The sequence below is a fragment of the Oncorhynchus mykiss genome, chromosome 9 (genome assembly GCF_057628025.1).
Source record: "Oncorhynchus mykiss isolate SJ-2025 chromosome 9, ASM5762802v1, whole genome shotgun sequence".
Classification (NCBI taxonomy): domain Eukaryota; kingdom Metazoa; phylum Chordata; class Actinopteri; order Salmoniformes; family Salmonidae; genus Oncorhynchus; species Oncorhynchus mykiss.
Window position 1 is genome coordinate 81059899 of NC_143030.1, and position 21144 is coordinate 81081042.

The 21144-nt window shown below is 45.3% G+C and overlaps 1 protein-coding gene across 4 annotated transcripts in view; it reads left to right on the forward strand.

Annotated features, from left to right (window-relative positions):
- cacna1fb (calcium voltage-gated channel subunit alpha1 Fb) overlaps positions 1 to 17730 on the forward strand; it is a 204660-nt gene extending 186930 nt beyond the window's left edge. For 2 of the 4 annotated variants that reach the window (XM_090185540.1, XM_090185542.1), the window contains 9 exons: positions 219 to 320; positions 2881 to 3011; positions 7226 to 7357; positions 9311 to 9600; positions 12113 to 12247; positions 12519 to 12691; positions 13078 to 13202; positions 13326 to 13685; positions 15411 to 17730. In XM_090185540.1, coding sequence (XP_090041666.1) covers positions 219 to 320; positions 2881 to 3011; positions 7226 to 7357; positions 9311 to 9600; positions 12113 to 12247; positions 12519 to 12691; positions 13078 to 13202; positions 13326 to 13685; positions 15411 to 15683 — 1721 coding nt within the window. In that variant the 3' untranslated portion in view covers positions 15684 to 17730. The remainder of the gene's footprint in view (positions 1 to 218; positions 321 to 2880; positions 3012 to 7225; positions 7358 to 9310; positions 9601 to 12112; positions 12248 to 12518; positions 12692 to 13077; positions 13203 to 13325; positions 13686 to 15410) is intronic. The other 2 variants (XM_036989057.2, XM_090185541.1) reach the window with 2 other exon arrangements.
- The last annotated feature ends 3414 nt before the right edge of the window (positions 17731 to 21144 follow it).

Genomic DNA, 21144 nt, shown 5'->3' on the forward strand with positions numbered 1-21144 from the left:
CATTGTATCAGTGTTAATAGTATTGTGGTGTCTGTGCTATGCATCGATGACACTTTTCTTTATCATAACAAATAAAGATGTGGATCGTTCAGTCTGTCTGTCTGTCTGTCTGTCTGTCTGTCTGTCTGTCTGTCTGTCTGTCTGTCTGTCAAACAATTCAATTCAATCGGTCAATGAATTGTTCAACCAATGAATCAACTAATTTGTTATTTCCCCAGGTAACCCGGACCAGGAGAACGAGGAGTTGAGGACCATTATAAAGAAGATCTGGAAAAGGATGAAGCCCAAGGTTCTGGACGAGGTCATCCCCCCACACGAGGGTGAGATGGGGGGCCAAGCACGCTCAAATGGCACCCTACTCCCTTCATAGTAGTGCACTACCTTTTGGCCAGAAGCCTAGTGCATTTACATGGAGTGTATACAGCCAGCAGATTTAAAATAACCCCAACCCTAACCCTAATCCTAACCCCAACCCCAACCTAATCCCAACCCATCGTTCTTTTTTGGATCAGCCGGTCAAATATCCACTACCTAGATAATAGGGAACAAGCCTAGTGCACTACCTAGGGAATAGTGTGCCATTTTGGATGTGGACGGGGTTATTGTACCCCACCCCAGATGACCACTTGTTCAGGATCACAACAGAGTGGTTCAACGGTGGTTGGTTTCAGTCTTTGAGTTGTTGATTGAACTGTGTATCACTCAGGGTTCATGTGTGCATTATTTAGTTTGACCGGTACAATGGGATCAATGGAGTAGTGCCAACCTCTGCCAACCTCTGCCAACCTCTGCCAACCTCGTCCAACCTCGTCCAACCTCTGCCAACCTCTGCCAACCTCGTCCAACCTCGTCCAACCTCTGCCAACCTCTTCCAACCTCTTCCTACCTCTTCCTACCTCTTCCTACCTCTGCCAACCTCTGCCAACCTCTGCCAACCTCTGCCAACGTCTTCCAACCTCTGCCAATGTCTTCCAACCTCTGCCAACCTCTTCCTACTTCTGCCAACCTCTTCCAACCTCTGCCAACCTCTTCCAACCTCTGCCAACCTCTTCCAACCTCTGCCAACCTCTTCCAACCTCTTCCAACCTCTACCAACCTCTGCCAACCTTTCATTTAGCTTTTACCAGTACAATGGGATCAATGGAATAATGCCAAAGCTACCAACCTCTTCCTACCTCTTCCTACCCTGCACACCAGTCAAGCGATATCCGCCATCAGTGCATCGAATCAAATTGCGTTGAACCGTTTTTCAAATCAAATCAAATCACACCGAATCGTTTAAAACTAAAACGAATGGTTCCTGTATAGTATCAGAGCACATGTATCTATACTGAACAGAAATATAAACGCAACATTCAACAATTTCAAAGATTTTGCTGAGTTACAGTTTATATAAGAAAAATCTGTCAATTGAAATAAATTCATTAGGCCCTAATCTGTGGATTTTAAATGACTGGGCAGGGGATCATCCACTTGGGAGCCAGGTACATCCACTGGGTAACCAGGCTTAGCGAATCAAAATGATTTTTTTTCCCCCACAAAAGGGCTTTATTACAGACAGAAATACTCCTCAGTTTCATCAGCTGTCTGGGTGACCGGTCGCAGACGATCCCACAGGTGAAGAAGCAGGATGTGGAGGGTCCAGGGTAGGCGTGGTTACACATGGTCTGCAGTTGTGAGGCCGGATGGACATGCTGCCAAATTCTCTAAAACGATGTTGGAGGCGGCTTATGGTAGAGAAATGAACATTAAATTCCCTGGCAACAACTCTGGTGGACATTCCTGCAGTCAGCTTGCCAATTGTACGCTCCCTTAAAACTTGAGAAATCTGTGGCATTGTGTTGTGTGACAAAACTTCACATTTGAGAGTGGCCTTTTATTGTCCCCAGCACAAGGTGCACCTGTGTAATGATTGCACTGTTTAATCAGCTTCTTGATATGCGAATATCAATATTGATATAAGAAATGCTCACCAACAGGGATGTAAACAAACGCGTGTGCACAAAAATGAAGATAAATAAACTTTCATTTCAGCCCATAAAACATGGGACCAACACTTTACATGTTGCGTTTATATTTGTCTTCAGTATAAATCAAAAGTACCTCAAGTATTTAAATAGTACATACAGTATGTATATGCATCTTCCTCACAGTGTACATTCTCCATGGTTCGGGTCCATTCCATTTCAATTCAGTCAATTCTGGAAGTAAACACAGTGTGTTCTCTCTTCGGTCCTCTCTCTCTCTCGCTCTTCTGTCCTCTCTCTTTCTCTCTTCTCTTCTCTCTTCGGTCCTCTTTCTTCTCCTCTCTCTTCTGTCCTCTCTCTTCCTCTCTTCTCCTCTCTCTTCGGTCCTCTCTCTCTCTCTCTCGCTCTTCTGTCCTCTCTCTCGCTCTTCTGTTCTCTCTTTTCTCCTCTCTCTTCGGTCCTCTCTCTCTCTCGCTCTTCTGTCCTCTCTCTTCCTCTCTTCTCCTCTCTCTTCGGTCCTCTCTCTCTCTCGCTCTTCTGTCCTCTCTCTTTCTCTCTTCTCCTCTCTCTTCGGTCCTCTCTCTCTCTCGCTCTTCTGTCCTCTCTCTTCCTCTCTTCTCCTCTCTTTTCGGTCCTCTCTCTTCCTCTCTTCTCCTCTCTCTTCGGTCCTCTCTCTCTCTCGCTCTTCTGTCCTCTCTCTTCCTCTCTTCTCCTCTCTCTTCGGTCTTCTCTCTCTCTCGCTCTTCTGTCCTCTCTCTTCCTCTCTTCTCCTCTCTCTTCGGTCTTCTCTCTCTCTCGCTCTTCTGTCCTCTCTCTTTCTCTCTTCTCCTCTCTCTTCGGTCCTCTCTCTCTTCTCTTCGCTCTTCTTTTTTCCTCTCTCTCCTCCTCCTGTCCTCTCGCCTCCCCTCCACAGAAGAGGATGTGACGGTTGGTAAGTTCTACGCAACCTTCCTGATTCAGGACTACTTCAGGAAGTTCAGGAAGAGAAAAGAGCAAGGAGATCTGGAAGAGGGCGACCCAAACAACACCTCTGCTGCTCTACAGGTTAGTATTCTTGTCGCAGCCAGAAAGGCTGCTGTACTCTGAACGCCAATCTCTTATTTCTGTAGTGTTGAGGCAGCTTCAAGGATGGAAATGAAGCTAGCACGCTAGATCGAGGCTACTACTGTTCAGACTGGGATAGTAGACAATGTACCAAAGAAGCCCAGCAAGCCAGTGAAATGTTACTTTGTCACAGATTGTGGCAGTCTACTTGCCTGGCTGGCCAGTACCCCAAATCCTTAAATTCTGGGACAGGACGCTAGTCTATATCTTGTTTCTGTAGTGAGACAGCTTGATGTAGAGTACACCCCCTGGACAGGACACTAGTCTGTCTCCTGTTTCTGTAGTGAGACAGCTTGACGTAGAGTACACCCCCTGGACAGGACACTAGTCTGTCTCCTGTTTCTGTAGTGAGACAGCTTGATGTACAGTACACCCCCTGGACAGGACACTAGTCTGTCTCCTGTTTCTGTAGTGAGACAGCTTGATGTAGAGTACACCCCCTACACAGGACGCTAGTTTATCACAGGGCCATACCCCCAATCCAGCTCTTTAATGCTGAGTGCCAAGCAGCAAAGCATCGGGTTCCATTTTTAGTGTCTTTGGTATGACTCAACTGAGGATCGGTCGGTGCTGTATATCTATGTTGCGCTGCATACTGTCTCCTCTGCTGCATACTGTTTCCTCTGCTGCATACTGTCTCTGCATACTGTCTCCTCCGCATACTGTCTCCTCTGCATACTGTCTCCTCTGCATACTGTCTCCTCTGCATACTGGCTCCTCTGCTGCATACTGTCTCCTCTGCATACTGTCTCCTCTGCATACTGTCTCCTCTGCTGCATACTGTCTCCTCTGCTGCATACTGTTTCCTCTGCTGCATACTGTCTCTGCATACTGTCTCCTCCGCATACTGTCTCCTCTGCATACTGTCTCCTCTGTATACTGTATCCTCTGCTGCATACTGTCTCCACTGCTGCATACTGTCTCCACTGCTGCATACTGTCTCCACTGCTGCATACTGTCTCCTCTGCTGCATACTGTCTCCTCTGCTGCATACTGCCTCCTCTGCTGCATGCTGCCTCCTCTGCTGCATACTGCCTCCTCTGCTGCATACTGTCTCTTCTGCTACATACTGTCTCCTCTGCTGCATACTGTCTCCTCTACATACTGTCTCCTCTACATACTGTCTCCTCTACATACTGTCTCCTCTGCATACTGTCTCCTCTGCATACTGCCTCCTCTGCTGCATACTGCCTCCTCTGCTGCATACTGTCTCCTCTGCTGCATACTGTCTACTCTGCATACTGTCTCCTCTGCTGCACACTGTCTCCGCTGCTGCATACTGTCTCCTCTGCATACTGTCTCTGCATACTCTCTCCTCTGTATACTGTCTCCTCTGCATACTGCCTCCTCTGCTGCATACTGCCTCCTCTGCTGCATACTGCCTCATCTGCTGCATACTGCCTCATCTGCTGCATACTGTCTCCTCCGCATACTGTCTCTGCTGCTGCATACTGTCTCCTCTGCATACTGTCTCTGCATACTGGCTCCTCTGCATACTGTCTCTGCATACTGTCTCCTCTGTATACTGTCTCCTCTGCATACTGTCTCCTCTGCTGCATACTGCCTCCTCTGCTGCATACTGTCTCCTCTGCTGCATACTGTCTCCTCTGCTGCATACTGTCGCCTCTGCTGCATACTGTCTCCTCTGCTGCATACTGTCTCCTCTGCTGCATACTGCCTCCTCTGCTGCATACTGCCTCCTCTGCTGCATACTGCCTCCTCTGCTGCATACTGGCTCCTCTGCATACTGTCTCCTCTGCTGCATACTGTCTCCTCTGGTGCATACTGCCTCCTCTGCTGCATACTGCCTCCTCTGCTGCATACTGTCTCCTCTGCTGCATACTGTTTCCTCTGTATACGGTCAGTAGCTGCTCTTTATATACTGTCTATACGGTGGAGTACTAACTATACGGTAGAGTGCTAGTTCAATGGTAGAGTACTAGCTACAGTATACGGTCGAGTACTAGCTGTATGGTAGAGGACTAGCTATACGGTAGAGTACTAGATATACGGTAGAGTACTAGCTATACGGTAGAGTACTAGCTATACGGTAGAGTACTAGCTATACGGTAGAGTACTAACTATATGGTAGAGTACTAGCTATATGGTAGAATACTAGATACAGTATACAGTAGAGTACTAGCTATACGGTAGAGTACTACCTATACGGTAGAGTACAAGCTACAGTATACGGTAGAGTACTAGCTATACGGTAGAGTACTAGCTATACTGAGAGTACTAACTATACGAGAGTACTAGCTATACGGTGGAGTACTAGCTACAGTATATGATAGAGTACTAGCTATACGGTAGAGTACTAGCTACAGTATACGGTAGAGTACTAGCTATACGGTAGAGTACTAACTATACGAGAGTACTAACTATACATGTATATATATATATATATATATATATATATATATATATATATATATATATATATATATATATATATATATATACACACACACACAGTGGGGCAAAAAAGTATTTAGTCAGCCACCAATTGTGCAAGTTCTCCCACTTAAAAATATGAGAGAGGCCTGTAATTTTCATCATAGGTACACTTCAACTATGACAGACAAAATGAGAAAAAAAATCCAGAAAATCACATTGTAGGATTTCTTATGAATTTATTTGCAAATTATGGTGGAAAATAAGTATTTGGTCACCTACAAACAAGCAAGATTTCTTGCTCTCACAGACCTGTAACTTCTTCTTTAAGAGGCTCCTCTGTCCTCCACTCGTTACCTGTATTAATGGCACCTGTTTGAACTTATTATCAGTATAAAAGACACCTATCAACAACCTCAAACAGTCACACACCAAACTCCACTATGGCCAAGACCAAAGAGCTGTCAAAGGACAGCAGAAACAAAATTGTAGACCTGCACCAGGCTGGGAAGACTGAATCTGCAATAGGTAAGCAGCTTGGTTTGAAGAAATCAACTGTGGGAGCAATTATTAGGAAATGGAAGACATACAAGACCACTGATAATCTCCCTCGATCTGGGGCTCCACGCAAGATCTCACTCCGTGGGGTCAAAATTATCACAAGAACGGTGAGCAAAAATCCCAGAATCACACGGTGGGACCTAGTGAATGACCTGCAGAGAGCTGGGACCAAAGTAACAAAGCCTACCATCAGTAACACACTACGCCGCAAATCCTGCAGTGCCAGACGTGTCCCCCTGCTTAAGCCAGTACATGTCCAGGCCCGTCTGAAGTTTGCTAGAGAGCATTTGGATGATCCAGAAGAAGATTGGGAGAATGTCATATGGTCAGATGAAACCAAAATATAACTTTTTGGTAAAAACTCAACTCGTCGTGTTTGGAGGACAAAGAATGCTGAGTTGCATCAAAAGAACACCATACCTACTGTGAAGCATGGGGGTGGAAACATCATGCTTTGGGGCTGTTTTTCTGCAAAGGGACCAGGACGACTGATCCGTGTAAAGGAAAGAATGAATGGGGCCATGTATTGTGAGATTTTGAGTGAAAACCTCCTTCCATCAGCAAGGGCATTGAAGATGAAACGTGGCTGGGTCTTTCAGCATGACAATGATCCCAAACACACCGCCCGGTGTGAAGGAGTGGCTTCGTAAGAAGCATTTCAAGGTCCTGGAGTGGCCTAGCCAGTCTCCAGATCTCAACCCCATAGAAAATCTTTGGAGGGAGGTGAAAGTCCGTGTTGCCCAGCAACAGCCCCAAAACATCACTGTTCTAGAGGAGATCTGCATGGAGGAATGGGCCAAAATACCAGCAACAGTGTGTGAAAACCTTGTGAAGACTTACAGAAAACGTTTGACCTCTGTCATTGCCAACAAAGGGTATTTAACAAAGTATTGAGATAAACTTTTGTAGGTGACCAAATACTTATTTTCCACCATAATTTGCAAATAAATTCATTAAAAATCCTACAATGTGATTTTCTGGATTTTTTTTTCTCATTTTGTCTGTCATAGTTGAAGTGTACCTATGATGAAAATTACAGGCCTCTCTCATATGTTTAAGTGGGAGAACTTGCACAATTGGTGGCTGACTAAATACTTTTTTGCCCCACTGTATATATATATATATATATACATGTATATACATACATATTGGTCTGTATCGATATTTATTAATGTTCTCACCTCTCTCTTCGTGTGCAGCTGTGTCAGGCGGGTCTGCGTACACTACAGGACCTGGGGCCGGAGATGAGGATGGCCATGTCAGCTGACCTGGAGGAGGAAGAGGAAGAGGGCATGGAGGAAGAGCCAGAGGAAGATGAGTCTCCCTATAAGGTCACTGTGTATATATACAGTTGAAGTCGGAAGTTTACATACACCTTAGCCAAATACATTTAAACTCAGTTTTTCACAATTCCTGACATTTAATCCTAGTAAAAATTCCCCCTTAGGTCATTTAGGAGCACGACTTTAGTTTAAGAATGTTAAGTGTTAGAATATATTTGATTCATTTTTTTATTTATTTATTTCACCTTTATTTAACCAGGTAGGCTAGTTGAGAACAAGTTCTCATTTACAACTGTGACCTGGCCAAGATAAATCAAAGCAGTGTGACACAAACAACAACACAGAGTTACACATGGAATAAACAAGCGTACAGTCAATAACACAATAGAAAAAAAATTAAGTCTATATACAGTGTGTGCAAATGGCATGAGGAGGTAAGGCCATAAATAAGCCATAGTAGCGAAGTAATTACAATTTAGAAGATTAACACTGGAGTGATAAATGAGCAGATGATGATGTGCAAGTAGAGAGAATGATTTATTTCAGCTTTAATTTCTTTCATCACATTCCCAGTGGGTCAGAAGTTTACATACACTCAAATAGTATTTGGTAGCATTGCCTTTAAATTGTTTAACTTGGGTCAAACGTTTTTCACAATAAATTGTAATAAGTTGTTCAATAGGATTGAGGTCAGGGCTTTGTGATGGCCACTCCAATACCTTGACTTTGTTGTCCTTAAGCCATTTTGCCACAACTTTGGAAGTATGCTTGGGGTCATTGTTAATTTGGAAGACCCATTTGCGACCAAGCTTTAACTGATGTCTTGAGATGTTGCTTCAAAATATCCACATCATTTTCTTACCTCATGAAGCCATCTATTTTGTGAAGTGCACCAGTCCTCCTGCAGCAAAGCACCCCCACAACAAGATGTTGCCACCCCCGTGCTTCATGGTTGGGATGGTGTTCTTCGGCTTGCAAGCCTCCCCCTTTTTCCTCTCAACATAACGATGGTCATTATGGCCAAACAGTTCTATTTTTGTTTCAACAGGCCAGAGGACATTTCTCCAAAAAGTACGATCTTCGTCCCCATGTGCAGTTTCAAACCGTAGTCTGGCTTTATGGTGGTTTTGGAGCAGTGGCTTCTTCCTTGCTGAGCGGCCTTTCAGGTTATGTCGATATAGGACTCGTTTTACTGTGGATACAGATACTTTTGTACCTGTTTCCTCCAGCATCTTCACAAGGTCCATTGCTGTTGTTCTGGGATTGATTTGCACTTTCCGCACCAAAGTACGTGACGGCTGCGTGGTCTCATGGTGTTTATACTTGCATACTATTGTTTGTACAGATGAACGTGGTACTGAGTTTGAGGCACTGAGTTTGAAGGTAGGTCTTGAAATACATCCACAGGTACACCTCCAATTGACTCAAATTATGTCAATTAGCCTATCAGACGTTTATAAAGCCATGACATCATTTTCTGGGATTTTCTAAGCGATTTAAAGTAACAGTCAACTTAGTGTATGTAAACTTCTGACCCACTGGAATTGTGATACAGTGAATTATAAGTGAAATAATCTGTCTGTAAACATTTGTTGGAAAAATTACTTGTGTCATGCACAAAGTAGATGTCCTAACCGACTTGCCAAAACTATAGTTTGTTAACAAGAAATGTGTGGAGTGGTTGAAAAATGAGTTTTAATGACTTCAACCTAAGTGTATGTAAACTTCCCGACTTCGACTGACGTCAACATGTGTTGAGACGGGACAGACACTAGCAAGCTGTAAAACAGGGCTGTCCAAACTGATCCTCAAAAGATGATTTACATTCATCTGGATTTAACCTTGTGATTTTATCTCTAACCTTGTGCATGTTTGAAATTGAAATTGACTGCAGTTGGACTGCACATAATCACTGACCTAGAAATCACACAAATAACTAGTCATTATGTGATTCTCAGCATTGCCTTGATCAACTTATCCCCTCTAACACTCTCCCCACAGACTGATAATGGCTATGCCCCTGAGGGTAAGGACAGACGTGGCTCCATGGTCACCACCCTTACTGGACGAGGAGGTATGCCCAGGGAGAGTCTCTCCAACGGGGGTCTGGCTCACCGAGGTTCCACCTCCTTCTCCAAGACCCCCAACGGAGGAGGCCTGGAGCAGGATGAGCTGAGACGAGGAGACAACATGAGGTCCTCGCTCAACCATCATCATCGTCATTCTTCCATTAAGAACGGACTGGTGGACCAACCGGCCATGAGCAGAAGGAATTCTAACAAGTATTCAAGGTAGGCACTTGACTAGTCTCGGAAAGCCAGAACAAACAAAAAATCTCAGGTATTTTGCATCAGATTTTCCTTTAGGGGAGAGGTATGAGAAAAGCTAATAACAAGAAAACCGCCTCCTCTCCCACAGTCTCCACCCCCTTAAAAACTGAAACTTTCGGCCAATGGGCTAAATGGCCCCTCCCCATCCGAAATTCGAAACGTGAACACTTACGAAAACGTGATTTGTCCAAATGATCAGTGAAGGAGAAATCTGCGTACGAGAACAATGTTCCTTAGTTGTCGCAGACGCTACGATACGATCCTATGTTACGTGTTTCTGACTGACGACCAGACTGACCCTTCTCTCAGAACCTTTATCTCCTTCTGTCTCTGTTTAAGCATGTTTCTCCTGTTTTCATAGCTTGCTCCCAGCCAGTCTGGCAGTCCGTCAATCAGTCTGTCAATCAGTCTGGAAGTCGGTCAATCAGTCCATTAATCAGTCAGCCAGTCAGCTAGTCAGCCAGTCAGGTAGTCAGCCAGCCAGTCAGTCCATCAGTCAGTCCATTAATCAGACAGTCAGTCAGCCCGTCAATCCGTCTATCAGTATAATGGCTTTCGTTTGTAGAATGAATAGTGGACCAAGGCGCAGCGTGGAAAGTGTTCATGATTTTAATATTTCAAAAACACACAAACACAATAACAAACGTGAAAACGAAAGTGCACGGTTCTGTCAGGCACAGACACTAAACAGAAAACAAGATCCCTATAGGGGAGGGTCCGGGTGGGCATCTACTCTCGGTGGGGGCTCCAGTGCGGAACGGAGACCCCGCTCCGCTTGAGGCCCCCCCCCCCACTTCGGTGGCGCCTCTGGTGCAGGGATCGTTGCCGGGACCTCCGGACCGTAGATCGTCGCTGCAGGCTCCGGACTGGGGACCGTCGCTGCAGGCTCCGTACTGGGGACCGACGCTGCAGGCTCCGGACTGGGAACCGACGCTGCAGGCTCCGGACTGGGAACCGACGCTGCAGGCTCCGTACTGGGGACCGACGCTGCAGGCTCCGGACTGGGAACCGACGCTGCAGGCTCCGTACTGGGGACCGACGCTGCAGGCTCCGTACTGGGGACCGACACTGCAGGCTCCGGACTGGGGACCGACGCTGCAGGCTCCGTACTGGGGACCGACGCTGCAGGCTCCGTACTGGGGACCGTCGCTGCAGGCTCCGGACTGGGAACCGACGCTGCAGGCTCCGGACTGGGAACCGACGCTGCAGGCTCCGTACTGGGGACCGACGCTGCAGGCTCCGGACTGGGAACCGACGCTGCAGGCTCCGTACTGGGGACCGACGCTGCAGGCTCCGGACTGGGAACCGACGCTGCAGGCTCCGTACTGGGGACCGACGCTGCAGGCTCCGGACTGGGAACCGACGCTGCAGGCTCCGTACTGGGGACCGACGCTGCAGGCTCCGTACTGGGGACCGTCGCTGCAGGCTCCGTACTGGGGACCGTCGCTGCAGGCTCCGTACTGGGGACCGTCGCTGCAGGCTCCGTACTGGGGAACAACGCTGGAGGCTCCGGACTGGGGACAGACGCTGCAGGCTCCCTACTGGGGACCGACGCTGGAGGCTCCGGACCGTAGATCGTCACTGAAGGCTCTGTGCCATGGATCGTCACTGCAGGCTCTGTGCCATGGATCATCACTGGAGGCTTTGTGCCATGGATCACCACTGGAGGCTTCGGGCCATGGATCATCACTCGAGGCTTCGGGCCATGGATCATCACTGGAGGCTTCGTGCCATGGATCATCACTGGAGGCTTCGTGCCATGGATCATCACTGGAGGCTTCGTGCCATGGATCATCACTGGAGGCTTCGGGCTATGGATCATCACTGGAGGTTTCGTTCGTGGAGCCGGAACAGGTCTCACCGGACTGAGGAGACGGACTGGAAGCCTGGTACGTGGAGCTGCCACAACTCGTCCTGGCTTGATAATCACTTTAGCTCGGTGAGTGTGGAGAGCTGGCACAGGACTTACTGGGCTATGAAGGCGCACTGGAGGCATAGTGCGTAGAGCCGGCGCAGGATATGCTGGGCCGTGGAGGCACACTGGAGGCCTGGAGCGTAGAGCTGGCACAACTCGTCCTGGCTGAATCCCCCCTGTAACGGCTCTTGTTTGTAGAATGAATAGTGGACCAAGGCGCAGCGTGGAAAGTGTTCATGATTTTAATATTAAAAAAACATACACAAAATAACAAACGTGAAAACGAAAGAGCACAGTTCTGTCAGGCAGAAACACTAAACAGAAAACAAGATCCCACAAAACCCAAAAGGAAAATGATAACTTATATATGATCCCCAATCAGAGACAACGATAGACAGCTGCCTCTGATTGGAAACCACACTCTGCCAAACACAAAGAAAGAGAAAACATAGACTTTCCCACCCGAGTCACACCCTGACCTAACCAAACATAGAGAATAATAAGGATCTCTAAAGTCAGATCGTGAAAATCAGTCAATCAATCCCTCCCTCTCTCCAGTAGAAGAGACAGCAGAGGAGACAGGTATTCTCCTGTCCGAGGTCGTAACGGAGGGATGGATGGAGGAGAGGAGAGTTACGGAGGAGAGGAAGGTTACTACGATGAGGATAACGAGAGCCTTGATCCTCGTGACAGGTAGTGTGTGTGTGTGTGTGTGTGTGTGTGTGTGTGTGTGTGTGTGTGTGTGTGTGTGTGTGTGTGTGTGTGTGTGTGTGTGTGTGTGTGTGTGTGTGTGTGTGTTTATATGAGCCTGTGTTTGAGAATATATGTGTGGGTGCTAAAAGTGTGCTAGTGTGTATTATCACTATATCTTTGTTTTGATCTTGATCCTAATCATGACCCTAATCTTAATCTTGATCCTAATCTTAATCTTGATCTTAATCTCGATCCCATTCCTCCCACCCAGACTTCGTTACCCTGACGACCCTCCTCTGTACCCTGGTCAGCATGACCACATGTACGACGCCCACGCCCCCAGCAACGCTGCCTACGGTAATAACTATGGCAACGGGAACGGGAATGGCTATGGAGATGGACGGAGGACCGCGAGGAGACGCCTCCTCCCCGCCACACCTACCGGTAACATCACAACACCAGGGCTGCTTTACATGGGGCATGACGGTGGGGAACAACCAGGTAGAATTATGTGATGTAAAACAAATGTGCCTCTCACTCATGTAGAGTAAGGAATCATGTCATCTCTATTCATGACATTTCTATCTGCAATGTTCAGAACCTTTTACGCTCTTGGCCTCTACACTGCGTCTTCATTTGAGAAACATCCTCCTTGTGACTTCCTGTTTCCATCTTGCAAGTAAACATCCTGTTTCCTTCCTGGTTCCACCGTGTGACTTCCTAGTTCCACCGTGTGACTTAACTTGTATTTCTTGCTTCCTCCGTGTGACTTCTTGTTTACTACCTGGTTCCACCATGTGACTCCTTGTTTACTTCCTGGTTCCTCCCAGGTCGTAAACCATCCTTTAATATCCAATGTCTGAGGAGGCAGGACAGCAATGATGACCTCCCCATCCCAGGAACCTACCACCAGAACTCTCCCCCCTGCCGGGCACGCACACAGGTCACTACACAGGTAACATACATACACCCTCTTAAAGCGCACACACACACACACACACGTAACGAGGACTAATGGAAAGTGCAGTTGTGTAGCTGTAACATGTTCCAACCTCTCTGTACTTCTCTCTCCCTCCAGACGTACGGCAGTTACGAGTCCCGTCGCAGCAGCAGCCGTTCCTCAACAGGTTCCTCTGCCTCCTGGGCCAACCCTTGCCCTCGCCGAGGTCGCCTCCTCTATGCCCCTCTCATCCTGGTCGAAGAGGAAGGGGCGGGGGGCAGCGGCGGCTCCGGGATCTGGGGGGACAAGACGGGTGGAGGGGCCAACGTGACGGCTGCCACCTCCCGACCTGGCCCTGCGGGGTGGTACACGGGGCCCCCTTGTCCCTCAGGAGGTTCCCAGGCACCATACAGGGCCTATACCACACTAAGGGTCCCCACTCAGCTCAGCCCTCACTACAGCGACAAGAGAGGCAGCGCTGACAGCCTGGTAGAAGCCGTGAGTATTACTACACATTTAGACATACAGTGGGGCAAAAAAGTATTTAGTCAGCCACCAATTGTGCAAGTTCTCCCACTCATAGGTACAGTTCAACTATGACAGACAAAATGAGAAAAAAAAATCCAGAAAATCACATTTTAGGATTTTTAATTAATTTATTTGCAAATTATGGTGGAAAATAAGTATTTGGTCAATAAAAAAAGTTTATCTCAATACTTTGTTAAATACCCTTTGTTGGCAATGACAGAGGTCAAACGTTTTCTGTAAGTCTTCACAAGGTTTTCACACACTGTTGCTGGTATTTTGGCCCATTCCTCCATGCAGATCTCCTCTAGAGCAGTGATGTTTTGGGGCTGTTGCTGGGCAACACGGACTTTCACCTCCCTCCAAAGATTTTCTATGGGGTTGCGATCTGGAGACTGGCTAGGCCACTCCAGGACCTTGAAATGCTTCTTACGAAGCCACTCCTTCATTGCCGGGCGGTGTGTTTGGGATCATTGTCATGCTGAAAGACCCAGCCACGTTTCATCTTCAATGCCCTTGCTGATGGAAGGAGGTTTTCACTCAAAATCTCACGATACATGGCCCCATTCATTCTTTCCTTTACACGGATCAGTCGTCCTGGTCCCTTTGCAGAAAAACAGCCCCAAAGCATGATGTTTCCACCCCCATGCTTCACAGTAGGTATGGTGTTCTTTGGATGCAACTCAGCATTCTTTGTCCTCCAAACGCAACGAGTTGAGTTTTTACCAAAAAGTTATATTGTGGTTTCATCTGACCATATGACATTCTCCCAATCTTCTTCTGGATCATCCAAATGCTCTCTAGCAAACTTCAGATGGGCCTGGACATGTACTGGCTTAAGCAGGAGGACACGTCTGGCACTGCAGTATTTGAGTCCCTGACGGCTTGGTGTGTTACTGATGGTGTGTCCCAGCTCTCTGCAAGTCATTCACTAGTTCACTAGTTCTGGGATTTTTGCTCACCGTTCTTGTGATCATTTTGACCCCACGGGGTGGGATCTTGCGTGGAGCCGAGGGAGATTATCAGTGGTCTTGTATGTCTTCCATTTCCTAATAATTGCTCCCACAGTTGATTTCTTCAAACCAAGCTGCTTACCTATTGCAGATTCAGTCTTCCCAGACTGGTGCAGGTCTACAATTTTGTTTCTGGTGTCCTTTGACAGCTCTTTGGTCTTGGCCATAGTGGAGTTTGGAGTGTGACTGTTTGAGGTTGTGGACAGGTGTATTTTATACTGATAACAAGTTCAAACAGGTGCCATTAATACAGGTAACGAGTGGAGGACAGAGGAGCCTCTTCAAGAAGAAGTTACAGGTCTGTCAGAGCCAGAAATCTTGCTTGTTTGTAGGTGACCAAATACTTATTTTCCACCATAATTTGCAAATAAATAAATTAAAAATCCTAAAATGTGATTTTCTGGATTTTTTTTTCTCATTTTGTGTACCTATGTGTACCTATGAAGTGTACCTATGATGAAAATTACAGGCCTCTCTCATATTTTTAAGTGGGAGAACTTGCACAATTGGTGGCTGACTAAATGCTTTTTTGCCCCACTGTATTTAGATATCGATATTGATTTAAACATCCATAGAGTCTTGACTGCATTCATTATATCCAGGTTATTGATGAGAAATTAATGGGTTAAGTTACATTTTTTAAATCAACTAACCAACCAACTAATCACTGTCTCTCCTCATGTAGGTGCTGATCTCAGAGGGGCTGGGTCTGTATGCCAAGGATCCCAAGTTTGTGGCCTTCGCCAAACGGGAGATTGCTGACGCGTGTCACATGACAATTGACGAGATGGAGAGTGCGGCCAGTGACCTGCTGAGTCGGGGAAGCAGGGGCGGAGGGGGTGGCGGTTTCCTGAACAATCCCGACCTTGGAACCCTGTACAGCGACGAGGAGCCAATCAGAACGGGCCGCGACGAGGAAGACCTGGCGGACGAGATGACCTGCGTCACTTCCTTCTGATCTGGACGACGGTCGATCAATTAATCAATCGATCGATCGTGATTGATTGATTGAGTTTATTGTGATCAGGAGCAGACCAGACTTACTGGGCACGAGGGAGACAGAGGACAACTGAGGGACAGATGGATGGAGGACAGATATGGAGCTGGACAGACAGACAAGAGGTTGTCCAGTCCAGTGTCCTTAGTCCCTCCATCTTGACTATAGACAGATATATATTATAGGCCTCTAGGCTTTACAGAGAATGGACCCAAAGGGACTAGATGGAAATGTGAGACAGAGGATGGACCGAAGGGACTAGATGGAGATGTGAGACAGAGGATGGACCGAAGGGACTAGATGGAAATGTGAGACAGAGGATGGACCCAAAGGGACTAGATGGAGATGTGAGACAGAGGATGGACCCAAAGGGACTAGGTGGAGATGTGAGACAGAGGATGGACCCAAAAGGACTAGATGGAGATGTGAGACAGAGGATGGACCAAAGGGACTAGATGGAGATGTGAGACAGAGGATGGACCCAAAGGGACTAGATGGAGATGTGAGACAGAGGATGGACCCAAAGGGACTAGATGGAGATGTGAGACAGAGGATGGACCAAAGGGACTAGATGGAGATGTGAGACAGAGGATGGACCCAAAGGGACTAGATGGAGCGACAGAGAAAAAGGTGAAAGAAGAGAAAGATTTTTTAAAAAGAGACAGAAAGACGTGAGAGATGACCTCCCCAAAGGCACGCTATATAGTGCACTGCTTTTTGACCAGGGCCCATAGGGACTATGGACGATGTAGGGAATAAGGGGGGCATTTGGGAAGCAAACAAATATGTGGGTGAGGTGAGGAACCGATTCGGGAAGGTGGATGATCTTAAGGATGAGTTGTGTGTGTGTGTGGAGAAGATCACATTAATGGAAGAATAGAATATGAGAGATGGGGAGAAAGAGAGAAGAGAGAGGAGAGAGAGAGATGGGGGAGAGTGTGACTCAGTGTGTCTGCTGGGTGAGTCAGTGAGTAGCACTCTCAGATCATGAACACATTTGCATCAAATTGTGTTGGTCTCTAATAACAGACTCCTTTAAGATATTTGTACTGCGCATCATGTTGTACATGCACATTATCTTGATGGATATACTGTACAATGTTTTTCATTTTCAGCTTTAGATTATTTTTGATTTGATGAAAGAACTGAAATTGTGAAATACTTTTAAAAAACAAAGTTGTTAGTGTTGTCTTGTCGTCGTGATGCGTCTACTACCAGGGTCGGTTGGGCTCAATTCAGTTTTCAATTCAGTCCATTTAAATTAAATTCATGAATTGAAAATTTTCTGCATTGTTTTCTATGAGAATTTTTCAATTCCTGAATTAGAATTAACTAGCCTGAATTGGCAGAATTAAAACCTGAATTGGCTGAATTAAAACCTGATTTGGCTGAATTAAAACCCGAATTGGCTGAATTAAAACCTGAATTGGCTGAATTAAAACCTGAATTGAAACCACCACTCGGTTATTCTTCTCCTTGTGTTAGATATAACGTCTATGTTGCTTTCTGTTTGAAAACAGATCACATCACGTCTGTTGTTTTATTTTTTTGATGTTTTTCCATGGTGTCGCTGTGCTGTGCCCCAAATTACACCCCATTCCCTAAATAATGCACTACTTCTGACCAGGGCTCTGGTCCAATGTAGTATCAAATAGGGAATAGTGTCCCATTTAGGACACAGTCTCTGATTGCTGTTTTTAATAATGATAGTAATTTCATTTCAAGCAACAACAAAAAATGTTCTTCTTTTTTAAATGTATTTTTATTTCTATCCTGGACGTGCAGGGTTTATAAGCAGCTGAAAATACAAAGTGCTCATTTTATTCTGGCATTAATAACTTAATTGCATGTTTTATCAGCTCATGTAGACTAAAACAAACGTTCATTTGAAATGTCATTGCTCATTGTCGAAAGCATCCATGTTTTTATTCAGATTTCTATAATTCTATATGAATCTAATACAATTAATTCAAATGTCATATCGATAAACACAAAATGGTCAACAAAATGGTTATCCATGTAGTTTGTCATATGTTTATCACGTCAGTTCTTCTTGAGTTGTTGCTAACCGGTGTTACTCAGGTTATGAGTGTTGTCTTGCTACAGACACCTGGCTACCGTGGGCTGCTCTGTTCTGCTGCCCCCTAGGGGATGGGAGGTGGAAATGTTCTGTCTGTCACAGCACTAACTAATCCATTCCTCGCAGCAGCAACAATAGGGATTCTAGTTAAAAGATGATTGAAAGAAAGCAGACTAGCAGAACAGTAGTAACGAGTAATAGTAAATTATTATAATAGTATAGCGTAGTATAGTATTACTATTGTTATCGGTGTGTTAGAAATTCCCGGACCGGTTTTGGTCCCAGTCCGTCCCTTTTATCTCGTCATAAACCCTGCAGTGAGTGATCGTTATTATACAGAGCCTTCAGAACGTGTTCATAGCCCCGGGACTGTTTTTTCTCAACCATCTACACACAATACTTCACGATGACAAAGTGAAAACAGGTTTACACGTTTATTTACATACGTTTTCACACCCCTGAGTCAATACATGTTAGAATCAGCAGTGGTTACAGCTGGGAGTCTTTCTGGGTAAGTTTCTAAGAGTGGTTACAGCTGGGGGTCTTTCTGGGTAAGTCTCTAAGAGTGGTTACAGCTGTGAGTCTTTCTGGGTAAGTCTCTAAGAGTGGTTACAGCTGGGAGTCTTTCTGGGTAAGTCTCTAAGAGTGATTACAGCTGTGAGTCTTTCTGGATAAGTCTCTAAGAGTGATTATAGCTGTGAGTCTTTATGGGTAAGTCTCTAAGAGTGATTACAGCTGGGAGTCTTTCTGGATAAGTCTCTAAGAGTGATTACAGCTGTGAGTCTTTCTGGGTAAGTCTCGAAGAGTGATTACAGCTGGGAGTCTTTATGGGTAAGTCTCTAATTGTGATTACAGCTGGGAGTCTTTCTGGGTAAGTCTCTAAGAGCTGTGAGTCTTTCTGGGTAAGTCTCTAATATTTTTCCACACCTGGATTGTACAATATTTGCACATTATTATTTTCAAAATTCTTCAAGATCTGTCAAATTGGTTGTTGACCCTCGCTAGACAACCATTTTGAGTCTTGCCGTAGATTTTCAAGCAGATTTAAGGGAAAATTGTAATTCGTCCACTCAGGAACATTCACCGTCTTCTTGGAAAGCAACTCCAGTGTATATTTGGACTTCTGTTTTAGGTTATTGTCCTGCTGAAAGGTGAATTAATCTACCAGTGTCTGGTGAAAAGCTGACTGAACCAGGTTTTCCTCTAGGATTTTGACTGTGCTTAGTTCCAATTCCATTAAAAAAAAATATTGTGAAAAAATCCCCAGCCCTTAACGATTACAAGCATACCCATAACATGATGCAGCTAGTGGTACTCAGTAATGTGTTGTATTGGATTTGCCCCAAACATAACACTTTGTATCAGTGGAGAACCATGACTATAGAACCTAGGCCTTCAGAGGGACCAAAAATCTTTCAATACTTTGTATTAAAAAAAAAAAACTAGAAAATAACAGAAACTTTTTATATTTAAATTGACCCATCTATATATAAAATGCATAATGGAAAATGACAAAGTATTTGGAGGCTAATTGTCAGATATACTATTAACGAGACAATATTGCAATGTATGTTGTTTCAGTGGCGAACCATGAATATAGGACCTTGAATATAGGCCTTGAGGGACCAAAAATATTAAAATGTGTTGTATCAAACTCAATTATCTAGAAAATAACAGAAAACACAGCGTCACTTAATGTGCCAAGATTTTATTTTCTGAAGTCGGACTGTTCAGGTTCTAGTGGAGGAGCAATACTTTTTGACGACATTATGAATGAATCAAAACAGTCCTGGCTGTGCTTCAGGCTGCCGCACGTGGAAACAGAACAGTCATGGACACGTGACACACAGCGTAACATGGTAGCCGAACAACACCTCTATCACCAGTTCACAGAGGAGTATAGAGTGCAGTGATGTGTCCTCTAAGGAGCATTTTGGTGGCAAATCTGAGGGCTGAATGGTAAAGAACATCTAGCCGCTCGAGAGCACCCTTACCTGCCGATCTATAAATTACGTCTCCGTAATCTAGCATGGGTAGGATGGTCATCTGAATCAGGGTTAGTTTGGCAGCTGGGGTGAAAGAGGAGCGATTACAATAGAGGAAACCAAGTCTAGATTTAACTTTAGCCTGCAGCTTTGATATTTGCTGAGAGAAGGACAGTGTACCGTCTAGCCATACTCCCAAGTACTGGTATGAGGTGAGTACCTCAAGCTCTAAACCCTCAGAGGTAGTAATCACACCTATGGGGAGATGGGGTAGACCCATGTAGCGGCGCACAATTGGCCCAGCGTTGTCCAGGTTTGGCTGGGATAGGCCGTCATTGTAAATAAGAACTTGTTCATAACTGACTTGCCTAGTTAAATAAAGGTTAAATATATATATAGATTATTTTTTTTATCTAGTGAAAGTCTTCCCAGAAGAGTGGAGGCTGTTATAGAATTAAAGGGGGACCAACTCCATATTAAAGCCCATGATGTTGGAATGAGATGTTCAAATACATTTAAACTCAGAGGTTTACATACACCTTGTGATGCTACCATGTTGTGTTGCTACCATGTTGTGATGCTACCATGTTATGTTGCTACCATGTTGTTGTCATGTTGTGTTGCTACCATGTTGTGATGCTACCATGTTATGTTGCTACCATGTTGTTGTCATGTTGTGTTGTTACCATGTTGTGTTGCTACCATGTTGTGTTGCTACCATGTTGTTGTCATGTTGTGTTGCTACCATGTTGTTGTCATGTTGTGTTGCTACCATGTTGTTGTCATGTTGTGTTGTTACCATGTTGTGTTGTTACCATGTTGTGTTGTTACCATGTTGTGTTGCTACCATGTTGTGATGCTACCATGTTATGTTGCTACCATGTTGTTGTCATGTTGTGTTGCTACCATGTTGTGATGCTGCCATGTTGTGTTGCTACCATGTTGTGTTGCTACCATGTTGTTACCATGTTGTTACCATGTTGGTGTCATGTTGTGTTGTTACCATGTTGTTACCATGTTACCATGTTGTTACCATGTTGTTACCATGTTGGTGTCATGTTGTGTTGTTACCATGTTGTTACCATGTTGGTGTCATGTTGTGTTGTTACCATGTTGTTACCATGTTACCATGTTGTTACCATGTTGTTACCATGTTGGTGTCATGATGTGTTGTTACCATGTTGTTACCATGTTACCATGTTGTTACCATGTTGTTACCATGTTACCATGTTGGTGTCATGTTGTGTTGCTACCATGTTGTTACCATGTTGTTACCATGTTGGTGTCATGTTGTGTTGTTACCATGTTGTTACCATGTTGTTACCATGTTGTTACCATGTTGTTACCATGTTGGTGT